Source organism: Motacilla alba, chromosome 8 (genome assembly GCF_015832195.1).
Source record: "Motacilla alba alba isolate MOTALB_02 chromosome 8, Motacilla_alba_V1.0_pri, whole genome shotgun sequence".
Lineage (NCBI taxonomy): Eukaryota > Metazoa > Chordata > Aves > Passeriformes > Motacillidae > Motacilla > Motacilla alba.
Window position 1 is genome coordinate 7,294,348 of NC_052023.1, and position 17,848 is coordinate 7,312,195.

Consider the following 17,848-nt stretch of genomic DNA (forward strand, 5'->3'; position numbering starts at 1 on the left):
TGCTGGGCACAGGCGAGCCGGGGTGGCACACGGGAGAGTAATGCAATAGAGCTGGTTTGATTTCCTCTGTGGAGCCTTTAACTCGCAGGGGTTTGAATAAAAACATGCTGGCAGCATCCCACCTCGCAGTGCAAAGTACCTGGGACAGGATGGCAATATGGAATTAATTTGCAGTGGATAACATTCCATTAAAATCTGCGTGGATATTTAAATCAAATGGTTATTTGGCTATATGTTTGTAGGATGATGTATTCCCATGGATTAGAGCCTTCTAGTCTTCCAGAGATTACAAGATTTTTCTACTTTCTTTCTTCTCAACTTTGAAGTCCTCTGCAAAGGGGTGAAATTCACTCCCAAGTTCTCCTGATGGGCACCAGCCTAAAGGCTCTCTGAACCAGACTTCCAGGGTCAGATCTCTCCTCCTTAGTGCTAATTTGTGAACTTGAATCATGAGCTACATCATGGCTGCAAGACCCAAAGAAACCACAAATCTGTAGTCTGATTCTGGTCTGACAAGGTAGCAGAAAAGATCCTGGAGGTTGAGGAGGGATGTTCTACCTCAGTTCTGTTATAGTACTTAATCTTGGTGGTGCAAATGGAATTCCATAAATTTAATATTTCTGCTTGAGTGTTCTAGATATTTACCATTAAGCTGCTATATACAAACACTATCATTTTCATGTTTTTATAGTAGCATAAAAATGAAAATTGAATGAAAATGGCTAAGTGAATTTCTTGCCTTCATAAAAGTTTAGCATTCGATCTGACTCTTTCTTTGTAAGTAGAAAATGTTTTCTGTGCGACCCTGCTTTAGTTGCAGTAGCATAATAAGCAACCAGGAGTGGAAATTGCTGTTTCCTGGGTGAGAGCTGAGGGAGTGTTGCCAGTGGGGTTAAGTGACTGGCTTGACATGCCAAAGCTTTAGAGGGAAAGGAACATGGGTTGAGGGCCAAACAGCACAAGTGACATTCAGAATGAGAGAACTGAGCTGCTTGCTTGCAGCTCATTGAGTTTCTTTTCAGTACGAAATTTGCTTGGTGTTTATCACTACTGTGGTTGCTGGGGAGCCAGAATAGATGCTGAGGTTAGTGTAGATTGTTCTGAATAGCATCTCAGATCTTCACAGCGTTGCTCTGGGGAGTTCTCCTCTGAGCAGGGGCAGGATGGTAGTGGGTGAGTAGCAGGCCACCAGGGTGTAACACACAGTGAGATTGTTTAGGTCTCAGTCATAAGTCAAGGCAAATATTATCCATGATGATGATAGTGGTAGCCTTCAAAGAGAAGAGAAAATGTTCATTTAAATCTTCAAGATACTTTCCAAAAAGAAAATGAAATAGGAACCATTCCAGACATGTTTATTTTCTTTCCTTTATTTCCAAAAAACATGTTTTGTCAAAGAGTTTTGTTTCTAAGATTCACTGCTATAGTTTTCAGAAGGGTAAAAGTGGTACCACAACAGATTTCTCTGCATTTCCACAAGTCTCAAAGCTGTAGCTAAATGGAGTGTGCCTTTCTGTCATTTTGCTTAAGCGCTTTTGGCATCTACTAAGCGAAGCTATACACTTCTAATCTTCTTAATTTTGATTGATCTTTTCAATCCTAAAGTAGAAAATAGGATGTATTTCTAATGTAACATTTAAATTAAAAAATGAAATAGTGTTTTGTAGTTGTTTAGTGGGTTAATCTTGGTTAGCAGCCAGATGCCCACACAGCTGCTCTCTCTTATCCAGGACAGGGGGAGAAAATAAAAAGGAAAGGCTCATGGGTCAAGAGAAAGACCAGGATATAATTTACTAATTGCCATTGGGGGCAAAGCAGACTTGACTTGTGGGGATTTTAATTCATTGCCAATTAAAATAGACATGCATAGTGAAAGTTATTGATCATAATAATGATTCTAATAAGTGTTATGAAGCATAAATAACAACAATTTTGTAATTGAAAACAAACAAAGCCAAAGCCACAAAACACCCCAAACCAATCTTCTATCCAAAAGATTCCAACCAGTGCTGTTCCAGATCCAAAGCAGTCATGGTGCTGAGCATCACATCTGTGCTGTGCCACAGTCCCTTTAATGCAATGCTGGTTTTCCAAGAGGGGAGGAAAACTCATCTCCTCTTGCTAAAGTGATCCCAGCCTTTTCCTTTTGTTCCTTAAAGTTGGTTTGCTGATTTATCTCCTTCCTCCCACACTACCTAATGCTAATGCAAATGATGTGGGATGGTCATCGACTCCTTGCTGATGGGGTTGTGCTCCTTTTTGCTGCCTCCCACTTTTCTTCTGCTGAGAGAATTGACCCCACCAGCTGCTGGCTTTGGCAGAGACTTTCTTTCTTATATTTCTTTGCCTCTGGGGTTCAAAAACATCAGAGAATGGTGAAGCTGGTGTAAGAGAGAACAAATGAATGGCTGAGTTATAGGGAGAAGAGCTGCAAGACTTTGAGATGCTAAGGAAATAAAAGAAGAAATCTGCTGCAGTTGTCTCCTGAGAACAGCAAAAAATGTATTGATTATTCCTATGGTTCTGTAAGGTGTGATTTGCCCAAGGGAAAATGGAGCATTTCTAAGAATTTGGGAAATGAAAAAAAATTAACTAAGGCATGGTCTTGAGGACTCTCACACATGTTTGAAAATAAAAATCTGACTTTGGATATTTGTGCAATACATTTACCTAATTAAAACAGGAAAAAAACCAAAACAAACAAAAAAAAAACCAACAAAGCTTGGATTTAGTTTCCAGTCTGTAAACTTTTTACTTCAAAAACAAAGATTTAAACTGTCTCTAGCAATTGGAGCCTGCTGGGTTTAACATTACCCCTGCTGTGTGTGTTCAGGTTGAGATAAGACATCTAACTGAGGTCCTGACTTCTTATAGTCTTTAAAATTCCCAAAACCCATTTTGCAAGAGCATAATTTTCATTTGCTGTTTATTAAATGCAGTCACAGCACAAACAAAAGAAGGATCCTGGTTGACCCACGTAGTTTATGGCTGAAGCAGGTGGCCATAGTGGTGTGGTTTCAAAGCTGAGGGATTAACCCATGTTAAATTCAGCATAGTTGGGATCTAAATCTGTCTTCCACCTACCTGCAATTTGAAGGGGAAACGGCACATTTTCATGCCCTCACTGGAAAAGGTTCCTGGATTTAATCTTGGTCTCTTTTCTACACTTTTTTTTTTTTTAGCTTTTCTTTCAGTTGGAGCAGATGCAGTCCCAAACACTCAACAGATTTTTAAAAAATCACCTCTAAATCCTCCAGAGCAAAGCCTAATAAATATAATTTGTAGCACTTTGCCATTGCCTGGCACTGTTAAGGCTTGGACCAAGTGTAATGCAGGGTGCAATTGGCTTTACCTTGACTGGAGCCCCAGTGCTATTCCTGTGGCCCAGGGGGACATTTATCACGAGTGAGAGCACAATTATAGTGCAGTTAAACTCGCTGCAGTAAATCTTGGGGTTTAAAAAGAGAGCTAAATTTGTTGTTGCAGGTTTGGCTGCATGTCATTAGTCTTGCAACCCTTGTGCAGTCTGGGAAGGAGACCTGGTGACTCTGCCCCTTTGGTTAGGGATTGTGCTTGTTTATAATGTGTGACCAATTCTAATGAAAGGATGTGTTTTGAAAATTAACAGTTGTTTGCTTCTACATCTGGGGCACAGTTTAATGATCTTCGTTTCTCTTTTTCTCCCCCCCCTCTGCCTCCTGCCCCTTTCTGCTGCAGCAAACCTGCGTCCAGGGGCTGAACAGAAAGTGGTGTTCATCACAGCACGGGTGCATCCTGGGGAAACGCCCTCTTCCTTCGTCTGCCAAGGTGAGTGTCTGCTCCAAGGTGGCAGATCTGGTGGGATCTCCTCTCCATCAGATGCACGTGCTTGGTGTGGATAGCTTTGGCTCTGAAAGGGGGAAGTGACAGATTTTTCCATAGTGAGGATATCAGCAGATTCTCTCTTCCAATACCCAGCTGCTCATCTTCCTTGAGGCCATAGGAATAGATTGTCTCCAAGTCTTGTGAAGGTTTGCTGAACTTGGTCAGAATTGGACAGAGTTGGGCTCTGAAGCTGTTTGGGAAGAATGAGACAGCCACACTCATGCAATATATTTGTGTAAAGGTCCTTTTCTCAGAGCTTTTCCAGCCCATTTTTCTGGGGTTTATTCTTATAACTGCATATTTTTTTTCTCACTGTGTACCATCTCCAGCTTCTTTTCCATCACAAAGCAGTGACCCTAGCTCTCCAGTTGAATTCTAAGAGGCCTCTCTTTGTCTGAAGCTGCTGCTCTGAGGAACACAGCTCCCAGTGGCTGACAGCTGTTTCCTGCACAAAGCATTCCTGCTAAAAATAGAAAGCAAATTGCCCAGCTTGTATTTATAAAGAGTTGTAAATCTCAGGCTCGTGGGTACAAATAAATAAATAACCCTGGCACGCCTTCATATAACTTCATTGTACAGGTCTGAAATATTGTACTTATGCATGTGACTGTCTGCAGCAGGGAAGTGTTGATGGTGTAAATCAAAGTGGCTCCCCTGGAGCCAGGGCAATTTGGTAATTCTGCAGCAGCTTGGACCTGGCCCTGCTGAGCCGATGAGCTGCATCAATCAAGCATATGCAGAGTTTATTATGTTGTCTGCTCATGGTGCCACAGACTCCATTGCCATTGGCCCTGCTGGTACCCAAAGACCTCGATGGGGAGGGTCTGGCACACGTTCATGGTGTTCTCTGCGTGCTCCTCATCCTGGCAAGGTGCTGCGTCTGGCATTGTTGGGGCAAAAGGACAGCAGCTGCCCCCTCTGCTGCCCCAGCCCCGTGGGCTTGCAGGACACTCTCCTTGCTGGCCTGGAGTAGCAAAGGTAAAACCCTTCCTCTAATCAAGCAATGCTTCAGACTGAGAGCAGGAACACTCAGCGAGTTTCCCATCTCCTGCCGTGCCACAGTCAATGCAGGGCATTATAGCACACATGATGTTTGTTAATGAATATGGATTTTTAATTGGCTGCTTTGATTCTGTTTGTGGCTGCTGGCATAGCCCTGTGAAATGAAAGCTGAGGCATGCTGCTGAGGCGGTGCTTTGTAAATGATGTTATTTTATTTTGATAATGGAGAGTTTATTCAAAAGGGAAATAATCAAACAACAACAAAAAAGAAAAGGATGTGTAAAAGCGTGTGGCATGCTTACCCTGATGAAACAGCTAGATAGAAGTCATGCTCTGACTGTCTCATGGAAACTTAGTGCTTTGTAATAAAAAAACCAAAAAAACAAACAAAGAAAACCCAAACAAACAAACAAAAAAAGCAGGAAATACAAGAAAAATAACAAGGAGGTATCAAGGTATCATTTTTGGAGAAGCACATGAGAAACTTGCTGTGGCTGAGTTGTAGCTCCTGTTTGACTCCTTTGGGAGTGCTTGGACCCACAGGCTCTGGGCTCTGCACTGAGCCCCTGCCCCGTGCAGGCAGAGCTGCCTCCTGTGCAGATTTAGCATCCAGACAAGTGGAAATGTCAAACGTTTCAAGGCCGCTGCAGCGTTGTTTCTAGCACTGCCAAATGTGAAACTGGGTGCTTGCTCCATCTTTGGAAACTTTTGTGTGGGAGGATCAAAAGAAGGGATAAAAAAGATTCCTCTGGCAGTCAAGTTGAGGGCACACTTAGGAATTTTATTTCTGGAGTCTCAGGAAGGTTTTTGGCATAGTTAGGTGTTGCAGATTTTATATCCAGATGCCAGCTCAGTGCATATGGAACATGTCAGGACTATTTTTTTTCTTGGTGGAAAGATTTCTTCTTGAATGTTTGATAATGCTCACCACCTGGAGTATTAAGATCTGGAAACTGATCCCAAAGGTTCCCCAGGAGCAAGCAGCATCTTATGGATGGAAGACCAGAACAGTGACTGCCCAAGCTTGGAGAATCAGTCCATAGGGGAATAGACAATGAACTAAAACCTTTATATTTTTTGTTTTTCATTTTTCCCGTTGATCTTTGGTTTTAATCAGCTCAGTCATTGTTGTCTTTAAAGCCTGAAGATAATATCTGACTTCTTACTCATTTTTCTACCTGTCTTTGAGCTGGCCAGTTCCCTTCCTGCCCTCTTTGGCCTGGATTTTGCTGAGGCATTTTTAGCTGTGTACTTCAAACAGGAGTTTCCTGGGGCCTGGAAGAAACTACCTATTACAGCTCCCGTTTCTTTGGTGGGGTTTTTTGGTGGTTTTTGTGAGGTTTTTTGTTTGTTTGTTTTGTTGTTGTTGTTGTTTTTGACAAGCCATGGCCTCTGAGAAGCAAGTTTTCTAGGTTTAATACATCAGGAGATGCTTGTGCCTGTCTTTCGATCCTTTGTCCTCCACTTTACCCACATATTATGAATCTAAGCAAGGATTTTGTATTCCTGTGGGAAGAAAAAAGCTTGTCACCTCTCTGTTCAAAATTGTTTCTGTGTCATTCTTCTTCATATTCTACTATGAAAAATCCACTGAAAACTGAGTTTTGGATACAAATGCCCTTCATTCCTGCAAATGTGTAAGTATTTTAAACTTGGATAGACATTTCTGTCACCTTCCAGCTGTGGAGTGCTTGCAGCAGTAGCCAGACCTCCTCAGAATCATCAGGCACCTCATCCAGCAGTTACAAACAAATGCTGTAATATTTCACACATGCTGCAGCTGCCACAAAACCCTGGAGGGCCTCTTCATAAAAAAAGATGGATTAAGAACCTTTTGTTTCTGTTTTGGTCTTTTAAGAGTTAGTACAATGGTTAGCTTTTTTAGGAAGTTTTCCTGCTGGTTCTTAACTGCTTGTGGTAGAGCTCAGGGCTGGAAATGGAGACCCAGTCATTAGAGAGGATAATCAGAATGTTTACATGGATACCTTTCAATCCAGAGGCTCCTCCTCAATGGTGATGGTCACCATGAGCATTGATGTTTGCACCATTTCTAGGGATGAATAAGTAGGAGTAGGGTTCAGGATTGAGAAGATTTGTTTTCATTTTGCTATTATAGACCATTTTTTAACCAACTGCTGGAATCACTGCTGCTCCTTGAGGGCTTTTGTAGTGAGCACAAAGAACTGCAAATTCATCTTACAGCCTGAACTCATCTCTCTTGGGCTGCTCAGATTTTGAGGGATTTTTCTGAAATTGTGGGTTTAGATTATTTTCCTTTCTTAGGTATTTTTCCTCATTTCTCTCCCCCTCAGTATTTTCCTTTAAGAAAATGTGGGCTGTTTTCTCTTCCATACTGTAAAGGCAAATAAACTAACTCTTACAGATGTCAGGTAACAGCATGCACTAATAACCCATGCAAGCCCCTACCCTCTAAACACTGGCCATAAGGCAGCTTTCAGAAGGCTTGGATTTTATCCAAGACCTGGAAATAGGGGTATTTTTAGCCCCAATGTTCTCAGAGTCTTATTTTCTTTCCTATGTTTGCTGGATTTTATGTTCTTTGTGGGAGAAAAGCAACTGTCCCTCACTACTCACATCCACGGAAAGTTGTAGGAGACACTCCTACGTTTAAGTTCATCTTCTATGCTCTAACTTTTGCCAGCAGTCAGTAATGCCAAGGTTAAGCATGTCTAGATGTACCAAGACACGTATTTTACTCATTGATTCAGCATGTTCTGTTAGTAGGATCCCATTTGTTGATTTGCCAGTGTGGCATCCACCGTGCCATCTAAATGCAGAAATGAATATTTGTACCCCAAGCCTCTGATAGGGATTTCCAGGCTGGGATGCCAGAATGGAAGCCCAGGGGAATACAGGAGGGACAGGAATCCCACAGCTGGGTTTCAAGTTGCTGAGCATCTCAGGCTCAGTGTAATTTGACCTGGAGCTGACCTTGAATCTTATGGGCAGAAAAGGGAACAGCCATTAAAAAGAAAATATAAGAAAAACAGACACCTGTGAACTCTTTTCCATAAGGAACGGAGAAAAAATTACTTTTCAATCAATCTTTTCTTTCTTTATAGCTGCTTAAATGAATGCTCCCTCTTGCTTCACCTTAAATCAGATGATATGAAATGAAGGCACAGATTACACTGGGCAAGGTCTCTTGATTTTCTGTTTGCATTCTTTGTCTGTGTTTTTAACCCTCACCCTCTTGCCAGCAGAGGGCAGGGAAAAAAAAATCTGAAAACCTGTACAAATTTTGATTCTAAATTTAAAACATGGAATAGCAGGCAACAGAATGCCTGAAAACAAGTCTCCCAGCAGCTGTCTCTCAAGTTCTGATGTTGCACTATAACTTACTGGGCTAGTGGGTAATTGAACTCGCTCTCTATGTCACCAGGATGCTCCAGGTGCTATGAAGGATTTAACTCCTGGACCGATTCCAAAGTGGCCTCTTAAAACTGTTTTCTAGTTCATTTTGTGGAGGCAGTGCCTTCAAATTCTTTGAATTTGATCCTGCAGGAAACCTGAGGGAGTTAGTAGGAGAGTGAAGTTGCTAAAATAAAATAAATGTGACTTGGGTGGGTTTTTGTGGTTGTATTATGGAGTTTGTTTTGTTATATGTTTGGGATTTGTGTTTTATATTGCTTGTGGGAAACTGAGTCTTAAGTGTGAGAAGGGTCCTTTTGAAGCCGGTTTCCTCTACTTGGAATTTTACCCAAACTCTGCCTTTTCTTGTGAAAAAAGAGGAGGAACATATTGTCAGGGTTAAAAGCTGCTTTTCTGTTTCTTTTATTAAGCATAAATCTTTTGAGCATTAGGACGTAAGTGATAGTAACTGAAAGCCAGGACATGTTATACATGCAAGTGTAAATTCAGCCTTTACCTGTGGAAAGAACCTTTCTGAAGGACCAGAGGTGATGACCTTGCTTAGCTGTCTCCAGGGTATAAATTTCTCCTAAAAGAAATTGAGTTCTGTAGCCACTGGTATAAGATCCTTTTGGGAACAGCAGCTGCAGTGGAGAATTAAGCAGTGCACCTAGAAAATCCTGTGGTGGTAATGATTGGGTCCTCAGAAGCTTGAGGACATCATCTGCCAGATTTCCCATCAGACTGAATGTGCATCTGAATAAATGCATGGCTTGCATCTCCCTGATCTGTTTTATTCTTGTGCCTAGCAAGCCAATTCATCTTCGTTTCCAAGCTATGTTTCCTACCAGAGGAGGAAAGAAAATACCATTCCATAGGGAATAGGAATCCTGTAATTGCATGTTTGTTGTATTACTGTCAAGTCTCACTTCTGTCTTCTCTGCCAAATGAAAGAGAATGGAAGCAAACACTTCTGCTGTCCTGGCTACTTCTAGACTCCAATGAATGGAATGCATATGTTTAAAGGCTTAGTCTGCAATTCCTCTTTGGATGTGTTTGTAAGGTATCTCTGGGTGCAGGAGGGGGCTCTGCCACAGCCAGGCAGCCAAGGAAGGAGTGCTCTCTGGTTCAGGAATGCCTTTTTTGGGAGCCTTTTCCAGTGTTTCTCTTTGTGGGCTGCATTGCTAAGACCGAAGAGAACTGAGCAACACGGAAGCTCCACTTTAAGGGTATTTTTAATACTCTCTTGCCACCCCACCCTCTGAGGTATAAAGACATTCCCTTTCAATACTTATGGTATCCTATGAAAATCTTTTCTGGCTGCAGTCCATAGCAAAGTGCATCCCCTAGTGCAGAGTTCCACCCTAGAGGTGACCGCTCTTGGTCGAAAGAAGAGTAGAATCTTTCCATGAAGTGAATGGTGTTCTGCACCCAGACAATGACATGCACAAGTTGTGTCAGGAGAGGATGGGAATGGGAACACTCCTGTGCTTTCAGGAGGATGGGAACACTCCTGTCCTTTCAGGAGCAGCTCAGCATTTAGGAGCAGTGAGGGAACGTGGTGAGCAGGAGCTGCAGTTCATGGGCTCTTTTACAGGTGTTCAGGAAACCAAATGATGAGAAGCAAACAAAGGCAACAGAATTCAACAGCCCAACCATAAAACGAGCTGCAGGGCTCTCTTAAAGATGTTAAATTGCATTCATCCTTCCCACCAAGATTTTTCTTCTTTAAGTGCATAGCTCCTAAGCTTTAATACAAAGGGAAACACTCTCCCTGGCTTCTAAGGCAACATGAAAACCACTATTGTCTGTCCCTTGTAAATCTTCTGGATGAGATTTTAGTGTGAAGCATCCCAGGAGAGAGAGGTTGTTCTGAGAATACTAAAGCATCCATATTGGAGTAAGGGAAATAAAAGCTCCTTTTAAAGTCTTGTTGATGCAAACAGACTGCTGGAGGAATTCCTAACACCCACTGTGACATTGGCTATTACAAGGTACCACAGGCTTGGAATCAATTCATTGTGGTGTCAGGCAGGTATGAGAGGTTATACACCTTGGTTCCTGCGCTGGAGGAAATTGATGATGACTTTAAATTCCTCAGGCTGTAGAGTCATGTGGTTCATTCCCTCACAAGGTGTGTTTTCTGGAGCTCCTGCACAGAACAGAAGGTGTGGTGGTGGCAGGGTGGAGGTGGACCATGCATGAGCTGGGTGTTGCTGTTTGCAGCTGCAGAGGAATCCCCAGAATTCCAGAGTTTTGGAAACCTGAGCTGTCCTGGAGGGAAGAGCTGTGTCATCTGTGGCTGCTCTGTGGCTGAGCCCCCCTCTTCTGTTCCATCTGCAGTAGCAGGAAAAGAAAGTTGGTCAGGCAGGCTCACCCCTCTCCAGCCCACCCCTGCGTGCTTATCTTTCTGCTTCCAGTAACTCCTCAGCCCTGGGACAGCAAGGTCAGCCTTGCCTGTGCAGCTAAGAAATGTCATGTGGCTTTGTTTGACTCGGTTTGCCCTTTGCCCAGAGCAGGTCTTTGACTAGCTCTGCTTAACTAATCCTCTTTAGAGTAATCACAGAGCTAAAGGAGCCCTTGGTCTTCAAGGGGGAGGAGAATTGAGAAAGGCTTTCATTGTAGAACAACAGGCAAATTTATTTTGTCTCCACGTGAGATTGCCCAATTAATCTCCTGAACATCCTGGTTTTGCAATGTTTCTTGGCTGCTCATGCTTTTGGATAACATGGGCTTAAAGATCATTTCCACCCAGCCCTACCAACTTCCCTTCAGGGCAAAGCACATCTTATTTGTAGACACTGGGCCTTGGCTGATGTCTGAGGATAGGAAAAACAGAAAGTATTGATTACCTGGGTTTCATGATCACTTGGCTTTCCTTAATGTGGCCTGGTTTTCCCGGTGAAAATTGCAGCCTGAGTGGATTCTGAAGGTGTTTATCCATGTCTGCCCAGTTATCAGGGTCCTTTTCTGTGTTACTGCTCTGTATGGCCATGGGCAGCAAGTCCTACACTTTTAGGGGAGCAGTATTACCCCAGGTACCAGATCTTCTCTGGGCCAAGGCAGGAAATAAATATGCAAAACTCAGGACAAAGATGTAAAAACCACAGGAAGTTTGAGGTTGTCTTTAGATCTCATCTGCATCTCTCTGTCAATGGCAAGGAAAGGGCTCTGATAAGTGACCATCAAGGAATCGAGGCTGAGATGAGCCCTTTCAGTCAGTGCAGCAGTGTGTGAGAGCTGTGCTGCAGGTCAGGATTCACAATTAGGAATCTCTTCTAGTTTTTATAATTTAAGCCCTTTCCATTCTCCTTCAGCAGTGCCCCAGCTCTTCCTCACAACTGATATTCATCTTGTTGGTCTATTGTTTCCCGCTTTGTCTTCTGACCCTTTGTTCTTTGCCTGCCCTGGCTGAGTTCAGCTGAATTGATTTTTTTTTTGTTGTTGTTTTCATTTTGTTTTCAGTCCTTTTGTCTCCGAGGTGCCCTGCACTTACCTTCCTGCTCCTTCTGCTTTGCTCTGAGCAGCCAGCACTCATGAGTGACTGGGACTTGGCTGCTGCAAACCTTCCTCTGACACAAGGGCACTGGGATTAAATTTTCCCTCTGCCCCTGCACAGATTGCTCACAAGCTCCTGGGGTGCCTGTTGCATTGTGTACATGTTTATGAGAGCCATGGCACCCTGACTTCTCCAGCTTACAGAGATAAGGGTGCAAAGCTTGTCTGGAGGGCAAGAAGAAGGGACTTGGGATGAGAGCAGCTTCTGCCCCAGACAGCAGCCCTGTAGAGCTTGGCTTTGCTCTCTCAGTGCAGTCTGGCTTCTCTGCACTCTGAGGAGGGAAGGAAAGGATAATGGTGCACATTCATTACCAGCTCTGCTTAATTTTACCTAAGAAGAAATGTAGGCACAAATTGCTTTGCTGGGACCCTAATGCAGGGGCAAACTTCTATTAAACACTTTGTAGGCAGAAAGGGTAAATTTAGGGGAGTTTTGAACAATGGCAAAGAGCTCTCTAAAATATCACTCTGGCCAGGAAGGTTGGTTCCTTAGTGACTGGTGTCACCCCTAAATGGCATTTTTCAGATGTGCCCTATAGTGTTGGTTCAAGGGTCAAATTACTTATTAAATGTTCCACAAATGGTAACACACTCCTGGTATCTGTGCTCTGACTTGGAGGTTATGGCTTTAGTCCTTGCTGCTGCTAAATGTAAAAGATAATTTGAGATCAATGAAAAATAATTAATTTGTATTTTTTCTAATGCTACAGGTTTTCAAAGAGTGCTTTATTATAAATTTCATACAAGCTCACTTATTTTTCTCCTATTTTCCCTTTGTCTCTTTTTTTTCCTTGTTTCTTTATTTTTTGTCACTTCATGGAAAAAATGTGGTGGGAAAGAGAAAGAACATAGGAAGGCAAAGATCTGTGGTCAGTTAAAAGAAGGGGAAAGGAAAAGTCTGCAGGTCTCCTTAAGTGAAATTTTGTTCATGATAAAAGTTAACTTGAAAATTTTCAGCCAGTGGTACAGTGTGTAAGCAAAATGTTTAAAATATGGATGTGCTTTATATTATTGGTGAGCATAATCTTTGGGTGACTACAGAACAAGTGTGACACAGACAATGTCAACAGGGCAAGTTCTGGTTCACCATGGCCTCCACCTACCCAAAAGGAGCATCACTGAGAGTTTTCAATTTTTGTAGTTATTGAAGTGTGACTGCTGTGATGATTTTAGTACAACACTGATCAACTTCATGTCCTATTCCCTTAGAAGCACTTGTGCTTGGTGTTGTAACAGCAAAGAGAGAACAGGAGGGTGCCTAATTCCCAGGTTGAGGAGAAGCCATTCAGCCTCAGTGAGCTTCACCTGCCTTCCATCGAATGGGACATGATCTGTCAGAGAGTCCAGAGTAGAGCTGAAAAATGCTGTGACCCAGCCTTGGCCCAGGTGCCATCTTTCAAAGGCTGGGTGTGTCGCTCATTCCTTGGCAGAAGCAGGGAACAGAGCTGGAAACCTGTTGGACCTGCACCCCTAATTCTCTGCAGGAGGGTTGCCTTCCCTGGGGCCAGCAGATCACTGGGATCCCAGTGTGTTCTGTGGCACCTCTCCCTTCTGTAGCCTGGCTCCTTCACACAGCAAAAGGGGCTGTTTCTTAAAGTTAAGTTCACCTTTAAGACCTTAAAATTCAATCTGACTGTTCAAGGTAGAAAGTCAGAGAGTCCTCACCCCTGGTGACACGTGAGCTCTGATTTTTTTTCCTGGCAATGCTCCTAATGGCCAAGGATATGAGGGAAACAGCACCTTGACATCAGCTGCTGTGGGCACAGTGCTGCCAGAGTTTAAACCCATCATTGCAAAGCACTTGGGGAGAGCTTCTGTCTGGAGCTTGCTGGCACTTGAGATTTCATTTGCATCTGAGGCAGACTGTGAATGTAGAGTGCATTAGAACATTTCCACAGCAATTCTTATTCTGGAATGAGAGCATCTTATGCCTTCTTAGTTTAATATGCTTCAAAGTTGATTTTGCAATAAGACTGTCTCCAAACAGAATTCTTCAGGAAATAGTGGGGTTTTTTTAGCTGCTTCTTCCTAAAACAGCAACAACAAACCCCCTCAATCCTTGGAGGCCTCTTGAAAGTTATATCCTTCTGACTTTTCTCCATTATGTTCCTCAGATGGAAACATGTACTTTTATACCCTCCTGGAGAATTTCACTTCTTCACAAGGAGAGATGCTTGTGGTGGTCCTACTCATGTGAGGAAATGTTGCTGATTATTCCCTTTCCAGTGCTAATTACCATCACCTTTAGGATCTGCAATGCATCTTCATTTTCACAGCAAAATTTTCTCTGGAGTGGAGGTAGGGGCTTATGCCATATTCTGTTGCTTAACAGCCAGGAGCACATCTGCACTGACAGAGAGTGACCCTAATTTATTTCTGTGGAGCTTTTTCTTGCCTGGATGTCATGCAGTGTAAATAAAAGAACAGATCCATCTCCAGTGACGAGGGGCAGAGCAGAGCTTTTGCAATTTCTTTCTTCATGTAGAGACATGGTCTTTTTTTTATTCTTCTATAAGACAAAAAAATGAACCACAGGGAAAAAAGCTTTTTCCTGCTGGAGCCATGTGCAAGCAGCTATCTAACAAGTCCCCTCCAGTACCACTGAAAGCAACTTGCAGATACACAACTTTAATCTCTGAGTCAAGGGGAGGAAGTTCAGATGCAGCCAGCATTTTCTTGGCCATCAGATCTTCCCTGAGGACTAGGTTTTTGTTTAATAAATCACTCCTTTCTTTTTTTTTTTTTTTCCCCAGAAATAGTTCAGGTGTTACATACAGTCCCTGCTTTGTTTGCCTGTCAAAACTGAAGCTACAGGCTTTGCTGTGCAAATGGACTTCCGTGTTTTAATTCAGTTTTAACTGTTCTTTGGCACTGATTAGAGCAGCACAGCCTCTACTACCTTGATACCATCTGTCAGGGAGGAGATGGATAGAGATCTACTTTGGTCTGGTTTTGCTTATGGGGTACTTTTGGATGTCTTTGAGGGGCAAACCCAGAGCAGGCAGGAAGCTCCCACTGGCTTCAGGGGACAGGTGGCCACCTCTGAGGAAGCTGTGATGCCACTCTTGCTTTTCTCATGCCCAGAAGGTAACCTCAGGAGAGTGTAAAACAGCTCTTTATCAACAGGATTCTCTCTCTCTGATTCTGGTTGTACATTTTAGAGCTGCTGCCTTACTGGTGACATCAGCCTTGCGTGGTCCCTGCAGACTTTGTGCCCTGCTCTGCCACTGGAGCTTGCAGGTGCCTTTCCCTCACTGGGAAGGGAAGAAACTGCCCTGTGCCTTTTCAGTCGATCTGAATGGGAGGACAGGAAAATCCTATAACAGTGAAGCAGTATAACCTGCAAACCCAGTAAAGTGGAAATCAATAAGCAGCCAAAAGGTGCCATTACAGCTGGCTTAGTGTAAGTTCTCGTGTATCGGGAGTTACAAGGTGATCTGGTTGTTCATCCCCACAGGGGAAATGAGGGAAATGGCTGTGCAGGTTCCTGCCAGGCCAAGCTGCCAGTGTTTGGGTCTGGGGAGTGTGTGGATGTGCCACATTTGAATGGCAAAGCCACATCTCCAGCAGAAGTGAACAGCTGGGGTTCAGTCCTGAGGAGGGGACACGTCAGCTCTTCTCTTTAGCTTAGTGGATTAAAGTTCTGAGCTGAAGCACAAGGAAGAGTTCCTTTCCCACATCCCAATTTTCTTCTGAGTCCTGTACCTGTCTCCCCTTGAGATGCAGAGTATTAGGGCACCACTTCACCCATGGAGGCACCAGTGTGCTCTTGCTCCTTCCCAGCAATTTGTGTTCCACTTTCATCCCGGCAGTGATGACACCAAGAGTCTGTCTAGCTGAGGAGCCCACTTGTGATGTGGCCAGTACCAAATGTCTGCAGGTTGTTGAAGATAAAGACAAATTAAAAGAGATCCCTCCCAATACTCTCCTAACACCCTCCAGCTGAAGGGAACTTGGTGTGAATAAGCAATGTTCTGCAGGGCCCCTCTGGTCTGTGTGTGTGCCTGCCTGACTCAAGCCTGTTGCCTCTGGGTCTTTGCTTGGCTGAGCAGCATGTTTGCAGGTGCTGGAAACCATTTTTAGAATGTGTTTAAAAATACATATTTTTCATTTCTTCCCTCACATTATTTATGTAATGCCCTTTCCCTTTTTCAGTGTGTATTAGATTTTCATATGTAAATGTATTCTCCGTCTGCCTCCAGAGAAATCCACCTTTTGCCTTCTCAGCTTACAGCACATTCTTTGCTTGGGCTAATCTATCCATCTTCAGGTTTCTGCAGTTCTTGTTGTGACCACAGTTAATTCTGTAAGAGCTCGGTGTAGCTGCTGCTTTGTGCACTGGGCCTGCAGAACAGCACTCTGTGACCGGCCCAGGGGAAAAACTGGGTAAAACTGGGTAAAACTAGTCCAGCCTCTGCTCCCAGTGCCCACCTTTGTTCAGCCAAGCACACTGAAATCCCAAAGGTTCCTGATTCCCAAAGAAAGGCACCTGCTGCCAGGTTATGAAAAGGTGACTCTGGCCATATAGGAAGTGCTCTGAGTCTGGGGAGACAATTCAACAAAAGGTTTGAAAGGAGAAGTTTCGTCCTCTTTGGCTATTCCTTGCAACTTTTAGTGTTTTCCCAAGTAGAACTAAGTCTGCTTAGTCCTCCTTGTGTCCATCAAAGTTTATTTTTATCACTTTTATAGCTCTGCTGGGAATCTTTTCCCCAGTGCAGGCAACTTTGGAAAATTTACACTTGTGGTGCAGTCTTCTTGCCAGCCCTGGAAAGGTTTCTGACCTCCACATCTGCAGTTGTCATGATGGGGAGGAAAGCAGTCATCTTCCAGGCTCTGGGGAGCTCAGCCCGCTCCTGGGTAAAGCAGCAGCCCTCTAATAATGATGCAGTTTCTCTGTTTCCCCTGCAAGACCCTTACAGCTCTAAATAGCAAACTGGAGAATGAAGTGATTTTCTGTTTCTGTTTTTTTACCTCCTTGCTGGTGCTGTGTGAGTTGTTGGTGGACAGCTGAAACTCCCCTTCAGGGCCATGGTGAAAAGTCTGGTGTTTTGTGAGCTGATAAGGATAGCAGGAAACAGTGCAGTGGTGCCTGAGTTAATTCTGCCAGGGTACATGCCTGCTTGACTCTGGCTCATGCATTCTGGATTTTACTCCTCTTATGTTTATTTTTTCCTCCTCTTTGCAATCAAGCCTCTATTCTGGTTTGTCTCTTGTCTTGCACATCAGGGAAGGTGGAATCTTCTGCACATTTCTGTTCAACTCTAGCTGTATTTAACATGAGTTAATTCTGTAAAAATTGAGGGCCATAATGCAGTGAATATTTTTTGAGCTGACTGGGGGACTCACACTCACAGGAGGAACATACTTTGAATAATAATGACCAAGCACATCATATTCTGAGGTAACATCTTGAGAATGATTCTGATAAGTCCCAAGTAATTCATTAATGAAACAAGATCATCTGATCCTTGCAGTGTTTCTCCAGGAACCCTTTTGTTTTTCCCCAGGAGGAAAAGAGGCATTATCCAGGGGGTATTGGTAGGCTCATTTTGATGCAAAGAGAACTCCAAGCTCCTTACAGCATATTAAGAAAATTAAAGAAAGGAAAGCCAGCCAAGGAAGCCACCCACTCAGTCTGTGCTGTGCACTGAATTTAGGAACCCTTCAGGCAATCCTGAAGCAGGAGCTGTGTGCTCCTGCCAATACCTCCTCTCTTTGTCAGCCTGACAGGTTCTTTCAAGTCACAGGTCTTTGCTGTTGCATCAATTCTACTGGAGAACTGCACAACTGGCCCTGGGCCTGGGGAGATTAGTTTGTGGTTAAGCAAGAAACATCAGCCATCAGGGTAATTACGGGGCTGAGATATGAGTTCATCTCTGTGGAGGGCAGACAGTCTGCTTCCCTCTGTGCAGGTTTGCACTTTTTACCAGACAAATCCAGCCCTGGCCTCATTCTGCTCTTCTAAAGGCTCTTCTAAATTAGTCTACTCCTTTGAAGCTTGTGGGTATCCCATTGCTGCAAGGAACATGAAATAGTGGGAGGGATTAACCTG

At 43.5% G+C, this 17,848-nt stretch overlaps 1 protein-coding gene across 1 annotated transcript in view; it reads left to right on the top strand.

The window, feature by feature from the left end:
* BEND5 (BEN domain containing 5) overlaps window positions 1–17,848 on the top strand; it is an 883,422-nt gene that overhangs the window by 672,334 nt on the left and 193,240 nt on the right. Inside the window, exon 7 of the mRNA XM_038144486.1 lies at window positions 3,718–3,807. Coding sequence (XP_038000414.1) covers window positions 3,718–3,807 — 90 coding nt within the window. The remainder of the gene's footprint in view (window positions 1–3,717; window positions 3,808–17,848) is intronic.